General features: G+C 33.3%; 1 protein-coding gene across 11 annotated transcripts; it reads right to left on the minus strand.

Annotated features, from left to right (window-relative positions):
• Positions 1-2,871: 2,871 nt before the first annotated feature.
• On the minus strand, positions 2,872-16,857 carry LOC142628104 (uncharacterized). Of its 11 annotated transcripts, none has more exons than XM_075802092.1 (15): positions 16,654-16,857; positions 16,434-16,552; positions 16,184-16,332; positions 13,765-14,414; positions 11,376-11,475; positions 10,511-11,290; positions 10,307-10,399; positions 10,165-10,216; positions 10,029-10,089; positions 9,889-9,933; positions 9,721-9,813; positions 7,160-9,645; positions 6,943-6,997; positions 4,358-4,429; positions 2,872-3,253 (listed from the first exon to the last, which is right to left on the minus strand). In XM_075802092.1, the coding sequence occupies exons 4-12, from the start codon at positions 13,783-13,785 to the stop codon at positions 9,424-9,426; spliced, it is 1,467 nt and encodes a 488-aa protein (XP_075658207.1). In that variant the 5' UTR covers positions 13,786-14,414; positions 16,184-16,332; positions 16,434-16,552; positions 16,654-16,857; the 3' UTR covers positions 2,872-3,253; positions 4,358-4,429; positions 6,943-6,997; positions 7,160-9,423. The 11 variants fall into 11 exon arrangements, with proteins under 11 accessions (XP_075658207.1, XP_075658204.1, XP_075658201.1 ...); XM_075802089.1 differs by having other exon boundaries at positions 4,358-4,477; XM_075802086.1 differs by having other exon boundaries at positions 4,358-7,458; positions 8,576-9,645.
• Between the last annotated feature and the right edge of the window lie 1,518 nt (positions 16,858-18,375).

The following is an 18,375-nucleotide window of genomic DNA, read 5'->3' on the forward strand; positions in this document are numbered from 1 at the left end:
AGACCAAGAGACATTAAGTTATTCGGTGCACAAGGTGTATTATATCTTCTCTTATGTAAAAATGTGCATTCAACCCACCAACCTAAACCCTGGGAGCATATCTAGCAAGCTCTTTAAACACATTTTGCTCTCCAAATGGAGAGCAAGCCCACAAAAACTAGCTCCAACAGCCTCTCCAAAATGCAAAAGTATTTTTTAGAGCATATACACAAGGAAGGGGAGAGGGGTTCTAACACAGAAACACACTACAAATTCCACTAAAAAATCATGGTAACTTTTAAGAGAGTGTGTCAACTTATATTACACGCAACACACTTTCTTAAGCAACCGTGCAAGCTAGTGGTGCAACTAGACTTCCCTTTTAAAGTAAGCCCTAATAAGTAGTAAGTAATAACATGAAATTCAAAGTTTTACTTGCTGGAGGGAATTATGGAAATAATAAACTTTAAAGTTAAGCCCTAATAAGTAAGAACATGAAATTCAAAGTTTTACTTGCCGGAGGTAATTATGGATATAATAACTTAAAATCTAACTGGGGGATGGTGGGTATGTTCCTAAAAACTAAAAAGTTAGAATTTGACTCACTTCTAGTTTTTGTGACCCTCACAGAATGATAATGAGAATTCATTTTAACCAAAATTAGCAAATCTCCACTCTCTCATGCACACTGGATTCCATAATTCCATCTATTGCCCTCCTAATTATATATTTGATGTAGAGAATGATGAAACTCTCACAATCCAATGGTCATCAAAGACAAAAGTTTAGTCGATCATGCTACTACGCGTCTATAAAATTTGAAGAATTCAATTAATCAACACTTTATTTTATTGTAGTTTATAATTGATAGAATAATAGTGGAATGGAGAGGGAAATAACATAAAAAATTCCCCCCCCCCCTCCCCCTCCCAAAAAAAAGACGGGTTACTTTTCCTTTTATTGGTAGGAAAAGGACTTGTATTTATTGTTTTTCAACTAAGCTTATCTAATTAATACTAGCATTTTTTTTCCCTCTTATTTATTAGATTCAATCATTTAAAAGCATCTTAACATTTAGGGACTTAAAAATTGCAAAATCACTGATAACTATGAAACTAGATTACATCCAAAACTAAAGAAACTATCAGGGAATTTGAGGATTTCTGTATACATTTTAAGAAGGAAAATCTTGAAAATTATTGTCTACAATCTCAATTTCAACCCAACCCTTGTGTGTGTGTGTGTGTGTATAGACATACATACATACATACATACATACATACATACATACATACATACATACATACATACATACATACATACATACATACATACATACATACATACATACATACATACATACATACATACATACATACATACATACATACATACATACATACATACATACATACATACATACATACATACATACATACATACATACATACATACATACATACATACATACATACATACATACATACATACATACATACATACATACATACATACATACATACATACATACATACATACATACATACATACATACATACATACATACATACATACATACATACATACATACATACATACATACATACATACATACATACATACATACATACATACATACATACATACATACATACATACATACATACATACATACATACATACATACATACATACATACACACACACCTACACACATAAATACATACATACATACCTACATACATACATACATCCATACATACATACATACATACATACATACATACATACATACATACATACATACATACATACATACATACATACATACATACATACATACATACATACATACATACATACATACATACATACATACATACATACATACATACATACATACATACATACATACATACATACATACATACATACATACATACATACATACATACATACATACATACATACATACATACATACATACATACATACATACATACATACATACATACATACATACATACATACATACATACATACATACATACATACATACATACATACACACACACATACATTCATACATACATACATACATACATACATACATACATACATACATACATACATACATACATACATACATACATACATACATACATACATACATACATACATACATACATACATACATACATACATACATACATATATATATATATATATATATATATATATATATATATATATATATATCTTTGGGAGGATTATGACTAATTTGTTTGGGAATTATCCAGAAATATGCTTATACTAACAAGAATTTAAACATTTAAAAAATTTTGAGGGGGCCAAATATCATTTTTTCTAGGGGCTAATTGTAAGTCTAATAAATAATACAAGGGGAAATAAAAAGAATTGTTAAAAAGTTTGGCTGCTGAAGAAAGATAGGCATTTCCTAATTGACTCCAGCTACCCTAATTTTAGATTAAATTTCTTTAGGAGTAGCTTCTACACTAATGTGTTTTTGAGGTTTCTCCTCAGATCAAACACATGAGGGGAGTAGATTTAGAGATGAAACTAGAGGAAATATGGGCATTCCCTAATAGACTCTAATTATCCTATAACAAATTAAGAGACATCCATGACAACTAATGAGGAAGTATCTTATCATTCCCACATCATTCTTATACCTGTAGCTTAATGAATTCAAACATTGCCACATTGGCAGCTAGACTTAAATTTTTTTACAGTTCATTCCTACAGCTGTTGCTTAATGAAATCAAGCATTGCTGCCACATTGGCAACTAGATTTGAAGTCTTTGACTGTTCTGTCTTGCTATGTGGCATATACAGAATGCACATATAGTAGCGCTAGTCTGCTAGACAGTAGACAAAATGGAAACATCAACTCTCCATGGTAATTTATTACATTAAATTTTTAGATCACATGTACCGAAATTTCTCATAGTAATATAAGGGTGTTAAGCAATTTGGTAGGCCCTGAAGCAATTCGCTTGTAAACTACCATATTGAATGCTCCAATAGCTTCTTTGCCCCATTCCAGTGAATCTTTTTCTTGCTGATTCTTTCTCCAAAGTGTTATAAACTCATTAATGTGTATCTTTCTAACAGGTTCCAGAGCACTCACTTACCATTATTCGCCTGAACTGTTTTGCAACCACCAGTCGCATGATGCATCAGATTTGTTGTGGCCAAGTTCAACAAACATTTTTGACACACTGCACTGAACCAAATATTTGCTTTGTAGCCTCTGCAATCAGTTGAGAATCATAAGAAATAGCGCACCAATATCTAATTAACATTTAAGACTGTATAAGTCATGAAGCAGAGATCAAGCCCCGATTTTACCAAAATGAAAGGCATATGATGTATATTAAAAATAATAACTAATAAGAACCAATGGAAGATTATAGTGTTTATGAATCCTCAAAAAAGAAAAGAAAAAAATATTAGTGTTTATGAATTTGACATCAGAAAGAAGAAAGTAGAGAAAGAAAAAATGTCAAAACAAACCAAATAAATATTTAACTTCTTTGGTCATCAAGCACACCTGGTCATGCAAGTTCAACCTAATCAAAGCTTATCATTCATTTTCAAATTCACAATTCCAACTTAACAATAATAGCCAATACTTGTAAAGTTGGATTTGACCCAACTACACTACAGTTTTATAAAGCAGTTTGCTTTATCTACAGTAGCTAACCCCAAAATTTTGGGACTAAGGCTTTATTGTTGTAGACTTGTAGTATTGCTTATCTACAATCTTAATCAAAAGTCACAGAATGAGGTATTCCAGTGATGAGATTGCTGGAAAACATTAGAGGAAATAAGTGCTTAAAGTTACAGAACAATAGTTAAAAACATTTTTGCAAATTAGTTACAGAATAAAAAGCAACTCTTATTAGTGCATCTGTTTCTCTCCAGCCACTCCCACATTAGAGCCATAGAATAATCCACCATCACCTCAAAGACATAGCAACAATTTGCAACTCTCAAGGCCAATGATCTATGCAGATTGCAGAGTCAAGGGTACCATGCATGAATGAAAAACTTAAAATGTTACTTATCAAAAAAAATAAATAAATAAAAGAAAGAAAAACTTCAACTGTAATTTCAAGGAGACATAGCAAAAATTTGCAATTCTCCAAGTTAATTCCTTCCATATAATTTCATCAATATGGGAGCATGTCAAGCACGATTTTCTTGATGTTCTTGCCGATTATGGCTAATTCTTTAATGAAATTACATGGTACTTCTTCTCAAGCCATAATCTTTAATGAAATTTCGTGATACTTCTTCTCAAAAAAAAACAAAAAAAAGAAAAAAAAAAAAAGAGTTGTCAATGCCTTTTTACCTTCCCTGTCTGAATATAGATCTTAGATTCTTCAACATCAGAATTAGGACCTACAAATGATGCCGCCTTGGACTGCATTTCACAGTGTACTTTTAGCAATGAAACCATGTCAAAGTTCTCCTAGTAATAAAGGAAAAACTATTTATGAGTTTCCCTTCAACTTTCTTAAATGATAAAATTTCTTCCAGGCCCACTAATTCAAAGAAACAGCATGTTAATTGTTACTTTCCAAGATGAACCAGCAGAACAGAAAGGGTTAATTATATGACATGATCATTCTTGATCTTTTTTTCAAGTTTCATACTCGAGAAGGCACATAACAAAAACACCAAAATTCAATTCTATCATGTGCAACAAACTATGGCATACATAAAAACTTAAAGAGGATCTACAATTACCATCACTATAAAGTGAGAACTCCAAATTTTGTTCAATCCAGTAATAGTAACAAAGAAGGTAAGCGAAAAACCAGGTCAAGATTTTCATTTTTCTCAATTAGCAGCAAGAAAAATGAAACCCACTCTCATATTACAAGCACTTTTATCCTTAGGAGTAAAACCAATCCCCTTTTCTCAGATATTTGCTAATGTAGTGCCAAAGAAGTATTTATTCAACAGTTTGTAAACAACCCCCCTTTTTCACATTAATTTAATCAAGAAAAGAAATAGATTTCCTTGCAAACAGAATCCAATATGCAGTAACTAATTAGCAATTCTTAGAGACTGGAATCAAACAAAAACTCTAATCTTCCTCGGTATTCAGGTTTCTTGCACTCCAAAGGACCTACATATCTGTCAAAAAGGTATATTTCAAATTTACTTACTCGCACTCACATGGCTGATGCAAAACCTTCCAAGTCACCTTGTTCTTCTACCTCTAAGCTCTCTAAATATGATGGTGACTTACTAAATAATCCTACTGTCTATCGGCATATTGTTGGCTCCTTACAATATTGTACTCTCACTCGTCCAGAGATTGCTTTCTCAATTAATCAATTTTTTCAGCACCTACATGCTCCAACTTCAACTCTCTTATCAGCTGCAAAGCGTGTATTACGCTATCTTAAGGGTACACCTGATCATGGGTTGTTGTACTCTAAAGGTTCTCTCCAACTTAATGCCTTCTGTGATTCAGATTGGGCTGGTAGCCTTGATGATTGATGCTCTACTTCTGGATTTTCAGTTTTCCTTGGAGATTGTCTTATTTCTTGGAGTACTAAGAAACAAGCTGTTGCTTCCCAGTCAAGTACTGTAGCTGAGTATTTTTCCTTAGCCATCACCACTGCAGAACTTTACTGGTCACGAATGTTGTTTCAAGAAATTCAGATTCCTCTTAAGGTAGCTCCTGTGCTGTGGTGTGACAATGTCAGTGCACTTGCCTTAGCCTCTAATCCAGTGTTTCATGCCCGTACTAAACATATTGAAGTTGACAACCATTTTGTTTGTGAGAAGGTAGTCAATCGTGACATCATAGTCAAGTTCATCTTTACTGTTGATCAGGTTGCTGATATTTTTACCAAAGGATTGTTTTCATCACATTTTGTTTATCTCAAATCCAAGCTGATGGTTGTTCAACCCCCATCATCTTGCAGGGGGCTGTTAAGATAACAGATCAATAGGACCAAGTTAATCCTATTGATGCTAGTTTTGAGAAAGATAAAGATAAGCACCAAGTTCAAATCTCATCATCTCAAGATCAAGAAAAGACCAAATTTCCAATAAAACAGAGCTGCTGCAGAATATTGAGATAGATATGCATACAACTGATATTTAATCTTCTTGTATTTGAATTGTTGCTATATCTTTTCAGGTGTAATAGATTTACATGTATAGGCTATAGCTATATAAATATTAATGCAAATACACTGGTTTTGGTCATTGAAGCCAAAACCAATTCCCCAACTTTATTTTCAGACAGGATGTTGTGGTGAAACAAAAATTAGGCTCCAAAGATAATATGCAACTTCCATGCTCCAGATTAATGCATTAAAAAGAACAGTAACCCTTGCAAATGCAATGTCATATAATTGCCTCATATCCCAAAATGTATAAACTAAACTTCATTTCTGGAAAGTCCAATCTCTTAAGTATCTTAAAAATGTCCAAAAATCATTATCAATTTTTGGATCCACTCCAACATGCCAGAGATTAAATTTTCAAATGGCTGAATTCATAAATTGGTCTAAAATGTTAAGGTATTTATGTAGCTTAATATAAGGCATGTTAAGAAATACGATACAAATAGTTATGTGAGCATCATCATGAAATCATAAGCTCAAAGAAACTGTGAAATATCCTAGAAATAGAGACATGCACCACAAATCAATACCACACATTAAAGACTGTCTTTAGGTGTGAAAAACAAAAAGAAGAAGAAGAAGAAGGTGTTGATTCAATTTTTCTTTAAAAAAAAAACAAATCCCTTCCTAAAATTCATGTCAGGAAGTTGTCTCAATAACATAAGGCCACAATGCAGAAATTGACCACTCATATGAAGATATGATTAAGAAGCTCAAAACCAAGAAAAAGACACAATACATACCCACAACTTAAGGAATCGAAAAGTGCAAAGAATGTCAATGTTACCTTTGGCTTCCAAACTTTTCTCAGACCCAATTTTTTTTTACTTTTCCACAATTTTCTGGGCGATTCAGCCAAATCCAAATGGGTTTTTCACAAAATCGAATAACAAAATGTGAAACAATGAGATCTAAACCAACACACAAGATATTAAACTTTTTATAAGAAAAGGGGAAAATCAGAGAAAAATCAGGAAACTAACTAAAGATATAATGCTACTGACCTATTTAGTGATCATGAGGAATCGTGTGAAATTGGACCCAAAAGAATAGCTGTTCTAGACCCCCCAAACAAAACCTCGTGCTGTCGAAGATGAACTAGAGCTCACTTCTCTTCAGCCACAGTCCCTTGGAGAGCGAAAAATAAATCAAGTGATTGAGCAAGTAGAATGAAGAATTTTTCCATGCATTAAAATTTTAGCCCTAAATTGAGCCCACAGCCCTTTCCGTAATTGATATTGCAGCCTTCTTCAAGCTCACAAACTGTCATTAGTATCATTTTCACCGACCAACTCTCCATGATCTGAATTAAATTCATCAATTTTACCATTCACAAAAGAAACATAGAGATTATAATAGATCACATATGATTATTCGAACTTGATCTAACACAGGAGAAATAAATAAAAGGCTTAAGTGATAAATCCATGAAAATGAGTTCAATATCTCATATGTACAAAAGAAGTTGGTGGTCACTGAACTTGGCATTTGGTTGGTTTAAACTTCAAATCTCACAAAACATATATAGCCACAATATCGGACATTAAAACTGCACAGGATAACAACATCATCTAACACATTTATGCTTCAATTCTTAAACGCAGCAAACATGGATCTAATATGGAAGAAGACAATTTTTAAAAATTAAGATAGCAAAATGGCTTAAAGATCCTTAACCATTACATAATGACTCTAAATTTGCAAAATATGAAATGTCAATTTTAAAGCATCACTCTGTATATAGAATTAGGCTCGTAGAATTAGGCTCAACATATGTACCCACCCTATATCGCAGTGATTTGATACAAATTAATTAAAAGGAAACAGCAAAATAATTTTTTTTTTTAAAGAAAAAAAAAGGGGGGGAGGACCAAGAGGATTTAAGACCTAAAAGCAAATGGCTTTAAGTAAAAATGGCAAGAAAATATTCATGCAGCCAACCCAAGTAATTAAGATAACACTGCTAAGCATGATTATTCAAACTCATCTTCGTCCACCAAAAAGCTTTTCTTACACTAGTCAACAATGCTAACACACACATTAATTCCTTTTCCTTACCAACCATATTTTCAGTTTCAAAAATGCCTCACCCATTTAAATTAATTTACCTAGAAAATATTGTAAAACCAGATTAGGCACACAACACATCTGATAATCATAAACGTATATGTTAGATTCTGGTATAAGAAAGTCTACGGTTCTAAGTAATGCATTCATGTTTGAGTGATTATTTCCAAAGTTTGGAACTTACAATAAAGAAAATAAATCAATTACAAAGGGCAGAAGTAATGAAAAAAACATAAAGCTGGTACTAATTCCAAAAATGTTTCTCCAAAAGCAATTAATTCTCATTCCAGTTTGCAATCATTAAAGAACACGCAGGCAAAAAGCAGGTTTAAAACTATTATTATAAAGCAAACCTTTGATAAGGTTTTCCTGCTTTAAGAATATCTCTCTAAGTCTACTATGTCCGCAAGGATTGTACTTAAGGTTAAAATTGTCAAATCGATGGAATTTGCTTTTATCTGCATGGACATCCAACAAATCAACATTCAGATCATACCTGGATTGCACTTTCCTTCAGTTAGACAAACAAGGACACATGCAAAAACACATATAGACATGGAGAGAAAGAGAGAGGCTTTCTTCTAGCAAATAGAAATCAAGAGAACTATAATAATGCATACCCTGCCAAGCCCAGGCTCTCAAAAACCTCCTTAAGAGTCATATTTCCATCTCTAAATATGACAACATATCCAATGTAGTTATAGATTGTAATTAAGACATCAACAAAGTGAAATTGAAAAGGGAGAGAGTTTATAAGACATATCAAAACAGCACTGCATATGGTTGGTGCAACTAATGTTGGTTGAAACTAGAGATATGCCCGACTTCCAAAAACGAACGTTTTGCAGGGGAAGACAGAACAGTTTCTACCTCATCAGGTTCTTTTCTTAGCTTTGACATGATGAAGCGTAGGAGACGCTTCTGGTTCATGCATGCAGAATGATGCACATGTGTATCAACTTTTCTGATACACACAGTACCTGTGTTATTATAGAGAGAGAGCTTTGAATTTTTCCATGCACATTCACAGTATCTGAAATCAAATACTATAGTCCTAATTACAAGAAATCCCGAAGTCACCAATACAGTGTTGTTTTAACTTTTAAGTTATAACTTTCAATTCCACTATGTAGACAAAAACAAAATATAGTAAGTTAAAAACCATACAAATGCAAAATCAAGATTTCAACTTTTAGTTCCACTATTTAGACTCCCCTGCAACATGAATTCTATTTTTTTTTTTACCGGAAACACGAATTGTGGCCAGCAATGCATAAAGATTCTCCCTATTTTCACCTATTGTTCTTATATGAGTGACGTATCTACTGTCTTGATCACCCACAATAGGTAGGTCATGTAACTTCTCTTTGTATGCTTCAAACCGATGAAGGTCATCTTCTGATTCTGGCAACTGAGTGGTTATCTACAAAATCAGAAAAATATTAATTCAATTTCATGTAAAAAAATTTAAATTTTCCAACAAATAAAAAAACATTACCTTGATTTGATAGGCGACAGAACCAAAATACTTCCACCTCCTATGAAACTCAACTATTGGGTTCAATACTGAGTGTTTGATGTCAGAATTTATCTGCATGAAAAACATTTAATTACTATGCTGTTTTATTATTATTTTCTTTAAAAAAACCACTTAATAAAAATTTACCTTGTTTGTGTTCTTCGTATACTGAGCATATAATTTAAGCACACCCTATGATTTGAAAAAAAAAATAATAATATACACATATAAAATCGTTAAAAAGAAATTTAATTTAAAACTAAAAAATAAAAAATAAAAATAAAAACCTCAGTAAAAGGCACGGCAGTATTTTTCTCAAGGATCTGGAAGCTTTCCAACAGTCTGTACCTGTATAAAAAATAAATAAAAAATTACATATAGATATATTTATATTTATATTTATTTATATAATATGATACTTACAAATCGTTCACTGGATTCTTCTCTTTCTCTTTGTGTAGATGATTAACATCCACTGTAATAAAACAAAACAAAGTGTTTAGACAAGCGACATATGAATTTGGGTGAGTACAAGATATCATTATAACTTAAAATAAAAATAAACCTAAAACTTCTTCTTTTGGATTATCTTCATCCTCGCACCAAAATTGAATTATCAACCTCGAAATCTCCTTATTTATAATGAGGCTTGCCAAGACTATAAGAGGAAGTTCAACAACAACAAAAAAAAAGGTTTAAACGCTATGCAACCATATTATATAAATAAAAATTCTAAAAAAATAATCTTCAAAAAGTTCACAAAATTTACCATCAATGTTTTCCAAAATTTGTTTTCCAATTGGGTCGGTAATATTGAATTCCGGGAATTCGATGGTAGTAGCATCTCCTGGTATATTAATTGGAATAATAATTTTGTTCCTGAAACTATTGAACAAAACTTCTTTAAAACCAGCAGGATATCCAGTTTCCCCATCCCAAGTAACATACGTTGACTCATCAAAAAACTCCGAAAATCCATATTCATCATCCCATGTCCATTTAGGGTAATCTGTCAAATCATAAAACTCATGTGAAGGCAGAACTCTCGTTAAGTCACTTCCATTTTCCTTTGCAAAGTGGATGTCACATCCTAATTTTGCAAAAGAATCAGCCACTGTGTTGATATGACTACTAATCCACTCAAACTCAATGTTGCAACCCTTTCCCTCAAGCATCTTGGATCTAATCATCTTCAAAGTTTGGTCAACTTTAGTCTCTTTGTATTTCTTATTCCGACTGAGTTTAGCAGGAATGTAATTTGAATCCATTTGAATATTAAAGTCATTTAATTTATACCTATCAATAATCAACTTTCCCCATCTATATGCAGCCTTCACATCTAAGTCAAGAACTTCTTCATTGTCATTGATAGTCCACGACGACCCACAACAAATTGGGTAGTAATCCTGATCACGGACTACAAATCCCGTGCCGCCCAATTTTTTTCCCAAGTTTGCTTGGTACCTCTGCACTGCAGCATTTATGTTTACTGTGTAGAGGTGCTTTTGACTTGGTTCCCATGATGAATTATGGACACCACTTGAAGTACCTAAATTTAAAAAAAGTAAACAAGATAAATAAATATAAATTCTCAAATAAAACTTAAAAAGATATACATATGATAGCACACCTACCATAAATTAAAAACTTTTTTTTTCCATGATAAGAAGAATCTCTCAAGATTCCTCTTGATTTGCAGTAGAACGCAAACATCATATGTAATACTTTTTGAACCTGCAAAAAGACAATACAAAAAAGAAAAGAAAAAAAGAATGCTAGTGATATCCACAAAAGACAAAGCAAAAAACACTTCAGGTTTTGCTGCTATTGTGATGACTTGAGAAATCCTGAAAACTCATTTAGATTTCTAATTAAAAAGAAATAAAAAAAGATCATCATTTAGGATAATCAAAACAACCATTGTAAGCATCCAAATCTTGATAGCAGCAAATGTGACAATACAAGGCATTGAGAGTCCCCAGGTAAGTTGAAGGGATTGCAGCACAGTTTCTCCATGTAAAAAACCCATTCATTTAAGAACTCTTTAGAAAGAGTAGAACCACAGCATATTACTGTTTAAATTATTTTGAGCTTTAGTTATTTGAGGCCTCACTTGATTGCATGATCTCTACATTTTTCCCACCTAAACTAGAATAATCCAAAGGAGAAAAGTACTCTATAAAGATTTTACTTTTTTTGTGAAGTGTGATTTCTTTCAGGCAAGAAATCGCTAATTAGTATCTCTTTAAGCATATAAAAGCATATTTAAGCACGGCCCATCATTCTAGCACAAATGTCCTTAAGTGTTTTTAAAAACATGAAAAATCAAACTCAACTGCTTGAAAGAAAATTCTAGTTCAGTTTTAACACCAAAGTATTACAGACCCACAAAATTGCAACTTCAAACAGGCAAAGGAAATACAATTTCAGCTACTTCATTTGAAGAAGCAGTAGGAATACAAGTTCACCTCCTTTGTTTGCAGGACAAGAGCTGAGTAATAGGCATTTAGGTTCTTATACTGGATAAAACTACATGTAAGCTCCTCAAGAGCTGGTTTCGAGGCAAAAAGTAGCTTATTTACAAATAGGGTCCGGTTAATGGATGCCCTTAAAGCATCTGTTAATGGGTCATTTTCGAAAAGTTTCGATACCATTTTGATGGGAAATATAAAAAGATGTCAAATAAATCAGTTGTTCTTTCTTTTCCCATAAAAAACTTCTTAAAATATTTCTTAAATTAATTCCCTTAGGGCATTTGTTAACTTTTCCCTTACAAATATAAGCATCTGCTAGTAGTATCTATTGAATATATATATGTTTGTTTTCCAAATATGCAGGAAGGGTTTATGTGGGTTTGACACCTGAAGTAGATAAGAATGATGTTCATCAACAAGAACTTCAAGAAGAGTATACCGCTGGTCCAGAAGTCAATTGAGTTAGCACCACCATTTGTGGTAGTGATCACATAGAGAAAGTGAACAAGGACTACAAAGATCCTCTAGAAATTCTTTTTTTTTTCTTGAACATGTGAAGGTTAACAATACGCTTGAATCTCCAATTTCAACCATAAAAGGTGTTTCCAAGGATTCCAAAGAAGAGGATTTGAGTTTTATTAGAGAGGAGCTGATTTAAAAAACAACTTAGACATGTGTTCATTGAGTTTTACCGCAAGCTTGGTCTGCTAAAGCACTACAGGTGATAAGTTGTAAGTTGGTGTCTGCAATAAGACAAGGTCTTGCTTTTATGTCATTTCATTATTTTGTGCTTATTCATTTTGCAAATGGATGGACCAGTTTTATGAATCTTATTCTTATAGCATTTTCCAAGATCACGGAAAAGTATGAAAAGTTCAGATTCACACTTAACAAGTATATTGTTCTTTAGATTCCTAAGTTGCATACACTAATATAAATTAGTCAAATAAAATTATGGAAATTTTATTTCGATAGTATTCTAATGAAAAATGTTTAACTTATGTAGATCACATCAAGGAGACATGTGAATAGTGGATAACTCTTAACAAATTTTTTTGTTTGTTGATAAACTGCTGGACAATCCCTCTTACAAGCACAGTCTAAAACTTCAGGGAGATTGTCCTTATTACAGCATAAAGCATCTAAAGAACAAGATACTTGCTACCTTGGCAATTTAACCTAATCTGACAAGGTTTCGTTTTATCTTTTGATGTTTGATCATAATATTGGTGAATCATACATGTCAGATTTTACCCATTGAAATTTTAGAATTTGGATTTTAACACCTTAAGTTTTATTCAGTTTAAATTAGCAACATTTCCATCCATATTTTACTTGTGTTTAGTTCGTCCAATAAAATGATGTCAAGTCATCACAGAATATATGAACGGAGGGGCTCTTATGCAAATTGAATATAACTTTAGAGTTAAAATCCAAAATCTAAAACTTTAATATGTAAAATCCAAAAAAAAAAACCCAAACTTCAGGGCAAATAATGTTAAAATCAAAGCAAATAGGATAACAGGGAAGCAAAGAAACAAGAGTGTACCTCAACTGGCTTTGATGCCATGCCTGATGCCTCCCTTCCCTTTCAATATCCCCTTTGGCTGCCAAATACCCACAGCAAATGGAAACCCTCCCCTTCTATGGCTTTTTTTGCCTTTCCTTTTTTAACAATAAAATTCACAATTTTGTTACCCTAAACCCTAACACAACGCCTCACATGGGCTTGCCACAACGTTTTTTTTTTTTTTTTTTTTTGGGTGGGGGTTGGAACGCAACTAGGAAGGCCTAAGAGAAAGTAGACACACAATTTTTTTACACTTACGGTAAATTGTTAAATGATAAGTACAATATATATATATACACACACACACGGTATTAAAAGAGGTATCCAGTGTAGAATATAGGACATGTACAATGCTGGTGCTTGAGCCAAATTGAAGTACCACCTACTCGGTAAGAAGCGCATACAGGTTGTTGCTTGAATCTGCTAAAAATGTTGGACCGGGCTGCTCAAATCCACCTTACTTTAATTGTTTGTGCAAATAAGTTCCCAATAAGGTTTATACCTTTGAAGAGGTTGAAGCCTTTGCTTGTTTACCTCGTAAGGCTAGAGAATTTGAAGTTTATCAAGCTTGGCTTGAGGAAGTTCCTAATGATGTTGAGCCTTTGGTGCTCCATGGCTTGATGTAATACCTACTATTTTGAATTAATGAAATTTTAGTCTTGATGCTCAAAAAAATAAATGATAATTCAATAATTGGGGATGGGAGGATTTGAAACCAGAGGTGCCAAGTGAGCTACAAGACTTTTGCTTGTTGCCCAGCTATTACTAGTATTGATTTTACATGTTATGGTAATTCATGTTCCAGTAGAGCCTTGAGATTATAGGTTGAAGTTCCTGGGGATGAACTGTCATTGTGTATTTGTGTGATTTCTATCTACATAGGCAGCCCTTGCTTCCACTTTTTTTTTAAAATGAATAAATTCTCAATGTTTTAGTAGCAGTAAAACATTTAACTTTTTTTTCACAGCTGAAGCCTGAGAGGCTACATGAATGCATTTGGTAATTCTTTTCCAGTAAAGCTTCTTTTAAACTAAGCTTTACATCACGAGATGATTGAATAAAGGAGCAATTGTGCAAGAAATAAAATCCATAATCTAGTTTTGCAAAGTTAAACGCAATGAAGCATACAATTTGAAACAGAAACATGAGCCCATTACACCCAAAACTCATATTTAAACAAAACCAGAAAAGCTTAGGAGGCCTCGGCAGCAGGTTGGGTCATTCCCAACTTCACTAAGAGCTTGCTCAGGGACTCTGGTGAGCAAACCTGGTACTTGACATTTCCTGAAGGCAAGAGGAATACCTCAGCCAATGTCCACAGTCGGACAATCAAAGGAAATAAAATCAACATCCTGATCCGTGCTCATCCTTGCTAGCATATCCACACACCGATTAGCTTGACGGTCCCAATAACGCATTATTAAAACATAGGAAACTACAAATGCACAGACCATGATATTGAATCGGCTAACAAACTATCTTCTAATTTACCAAGTGAAACTTCAACATTGAAAATGTAGGAGTCCCAGTGATTTTTTTGATAGCTCATGAAACCTCTGATGCCCAGGCCATCATATTGAAACTGCCTCATGCTTTGTCTCCATTCATAGTTTTGACTGCTTCTACAACTTACACCTCCTCGAAAGGTGTTTCCAACCCAACTGCCTCCTCACTGTCAAGTATTTTCAATTGCTGCCCATCTAGTGTTGGTCTCCAGTTTAGTGTTTCATAATACAGATTTTATAAAACAGTAAAATGCCTCCCTTAATCTCATCTGCATTTCTTGTTGTGTTTCCCTCAAAGAATAGACTCCCAATAAAACTATTTCTATGGTGTGAATTAGCCTGGCGATGAGCATGACAAAATTGACGCTTTTGAGGAAGACAATACCAACTAAGTGCTTGTTTGGTGTTACTTTTTTCCTTTGGGATATTTTGCTTGCGAAGGCCTTGTAGCTCAAAAGGCACCTCCTGGTCTTTTCCATAGAAACTTTTAGGGTTCAAATTCCCCTTTCATTGTTGTAACCTAGGAAGCACGGACACTTCATTTAGGGTGCTGTACTGCTGTCGTACCGGCCATTTCATGTTGTAATTTTTTAGAAAGTTCTTGTGTCATTGTGTTGTCTCTGTACCCGTATCTATGTCTATGCTTTCTAGGTTGTAACTATTGAATTAGTTTATTTTGCTTTAAAAATCAACTGAGCATGTATCCAAAAAAAAAAAAGGTATGTCTGGTAATACATTCTGTTTTGGGATGCAAAAAATATAGACCACAAAGGAACTAAACAGAGAAATATCATAACACTAACAATTATATAAGCTAAATTATAAGTTATAAACAACCCAAAAAAAAAAAAAAAACAACAACAATTGCATAGCAAAGAAGACATTTACATTACCTCCCCATAGAAAGAACACCCTTTACATGTTTGACATCACTAAATTCACCAACAACAGTTTTTTCACCTTCTCTTTTTTGCTCTTCATTCAATGGGGCTGTTCTTCCACCCACAACATCAGCCACTTGGGCAACAAACCCCTTATCAATCTACAAATACAGTACACACTAATCCCATTATTACACACATAAATTCAAATAACAAGTACATTATACAGCATAATCAGCTTATAAAAAAATCATTAAAATACCCGAAAAAGTGATTGGTATTGTAACATCCCAACCGAACAAGCTTGAAAATGTGGTCAACAGTTTTGGGTGCAACGGTTGGTAAGAAACCGAAACCGAATTCGATGTCTCCATAGTTTGTCTGTTTTCCGAAAATGTTAAACACAAAAATAAATTAAAGCACAACAAAAATTTTAACTAAACCAAATCAAATTACATTAAAATAATCGAAAAAATAAGAACCTGGAACACTACACGAACAGAACCCAGTTGGGGTTCTTCTTGGGACAGTGCACTAACTGAAATAATTGATGCCACGCACCAGAGTAAGCTAAAGGGGATCCATACATTACATGCCCACTTTTTTTTTTTAGCTCCAAAATTAGGTGTATGATCTGAAATTTTTCGACATTATGAGTATCAAAAATATTACTATAGTATGTTATATGACACGAGAAACTTCACATTTTGGTTCTTGACTCCAAAAACGAAAGAAATATTGGATGTCGAAATTGGGCTGGGTAATGGGCCCATTGGTAGAAGGGTTTGGGCTAATTTTTGTGTATTCATTTTTTTACATGGACAAAATCAAAATAACTCTAAACTTTGAGGATGTGAATTGTAATTGATAGTAATAGAAACTATTTTTGAATGGTTTTGTATGTTGGGCTTTTGGTCTTAAGACTGGGAAGGCTAATTGCTTTGCTCATAACATTTCCCAATGGGCTTCTACTTTCATTGCTTGGGGGCCCTCTCCCCTCCTCGTGTTCTCTCAATGGGTTTTTGTATGTTGTGTAGGGTTATGGAGAGGCCCCTTGTAGCTCCCAAGACTTTTTTCTTTTTAATTTATGAAAAAACCTTTTGTTTTTCTGGTATTAATAAAAATATAAAATACGTGTCTAGGGTGACGTATGCATGAGTCGAGTTTGAAGATTTTTTCAACCCAACTTGAGTTTGTTGTGTTGAGAAATTCTTAACCCAACCAATCACATGTAGAGATGTGCATAGGTCGGGTTGAGGGAATTTTTTGACCTAACCCACCATAGTGGGTTAAAAAAAATCCAACCCTACACAACCCATCACAGGTATTCAACCCAACCCACACAAATCGAGTTGGGTCAAGTTAAACCCATAGGTTGGACAATTTTTATTATTATTAAATTGAGCAAAATAATATATCTCACTTGCCACCTAAGTTGATAAACAATATATACATGAACTAATATTTCAACTCAGTTATAAACAAATAAGAAAAAGTGGAGTGAGAGTGGGAGTGGGAGGCAGCAGAGAGAAACATAAGATTGATAAGGTTTGCGAGGTAATTGAGTTTTATATAGGAAGAGTTAAATAAGGGAAAAAATAAAATAAAATAAAATAAAATATTAATTATATAATATAGTTTTAAATATATAGGAGGGTCGGGTCGGGCGGGTTGTGATTGTTATGACCCAAACCCAATCAAACCCAATCTAACCCAACCCACTATTAAAAAAACTTCTTTAACCCAACCTAACCCACCTACCCATAAAAACTAACCCAACTCGGCAGGTTAGGTTGGGTCAGTTTTGGGGGTTGGTAGGTTGGCTACACACCCCTAATCACATGTATAGAAATCAACTCAACCAACATGAGTCCAATTGGGTTGAGTTGGTAGGTTGTGTTTACATGTTTTAGGACAAAGTTTGGTGATAAACTTAATTAGTTAGTTGCTCCCACTAAAAAAATTAATATGGCTATATATTTTAAAATTCTAATTGTTAGATTACATGTTCTTTATGTTATTAAAATACATATCAAATTTCATGTCAATTGTATGTTATTTACTATTTGATCATAAACTTATTTTTTTATGCATGATTTTAGACTACAAAATTTTGAAATTTAAATATTTGATTGATGATATAGCTATTGTTCTTTGATATTCGAGAAATTTTACAAACATGAAGGATATAAGAAAATAAAATG

The sequence above is a fragment of the Castanea sativa genome, chromosome 3 (genome assembly GCF_040712315.1).
Source record: "Castanea sativa cultivar Marrone di Chiusa Pesio chromosome 3, ASM4071231v1".
Lineage (NCBI taxonomy): Eukaryota > Viridiplantae > Streptophyta > Magnoliopsida > Fagales > Fagaceae > Castanea > Castanea sativa.

Excerpts from the sequence above, each read along its gene's own strand:
- LOC142628104 (XM_075802086.1), bottom strand. The coding sequence starts at position 13,785 with ATGGCATCAAAGCCAGTTGAG. Across the intron at positions 10,400-10,510 it reads AATTTTGGAAAACATTGATG|TCTTGGCAAGCCTCATTATA; the intron begins GTAAATTTTGTG and ends TTCCTCTTATAG. Across the intron at positions 9,814-9,888 it reads ATACGAAGAACACAAACAAG|ATAAATTCTGACATCAAACA; the intron begins GTAAATTTTTAT and ends TTTTTCATGCAG.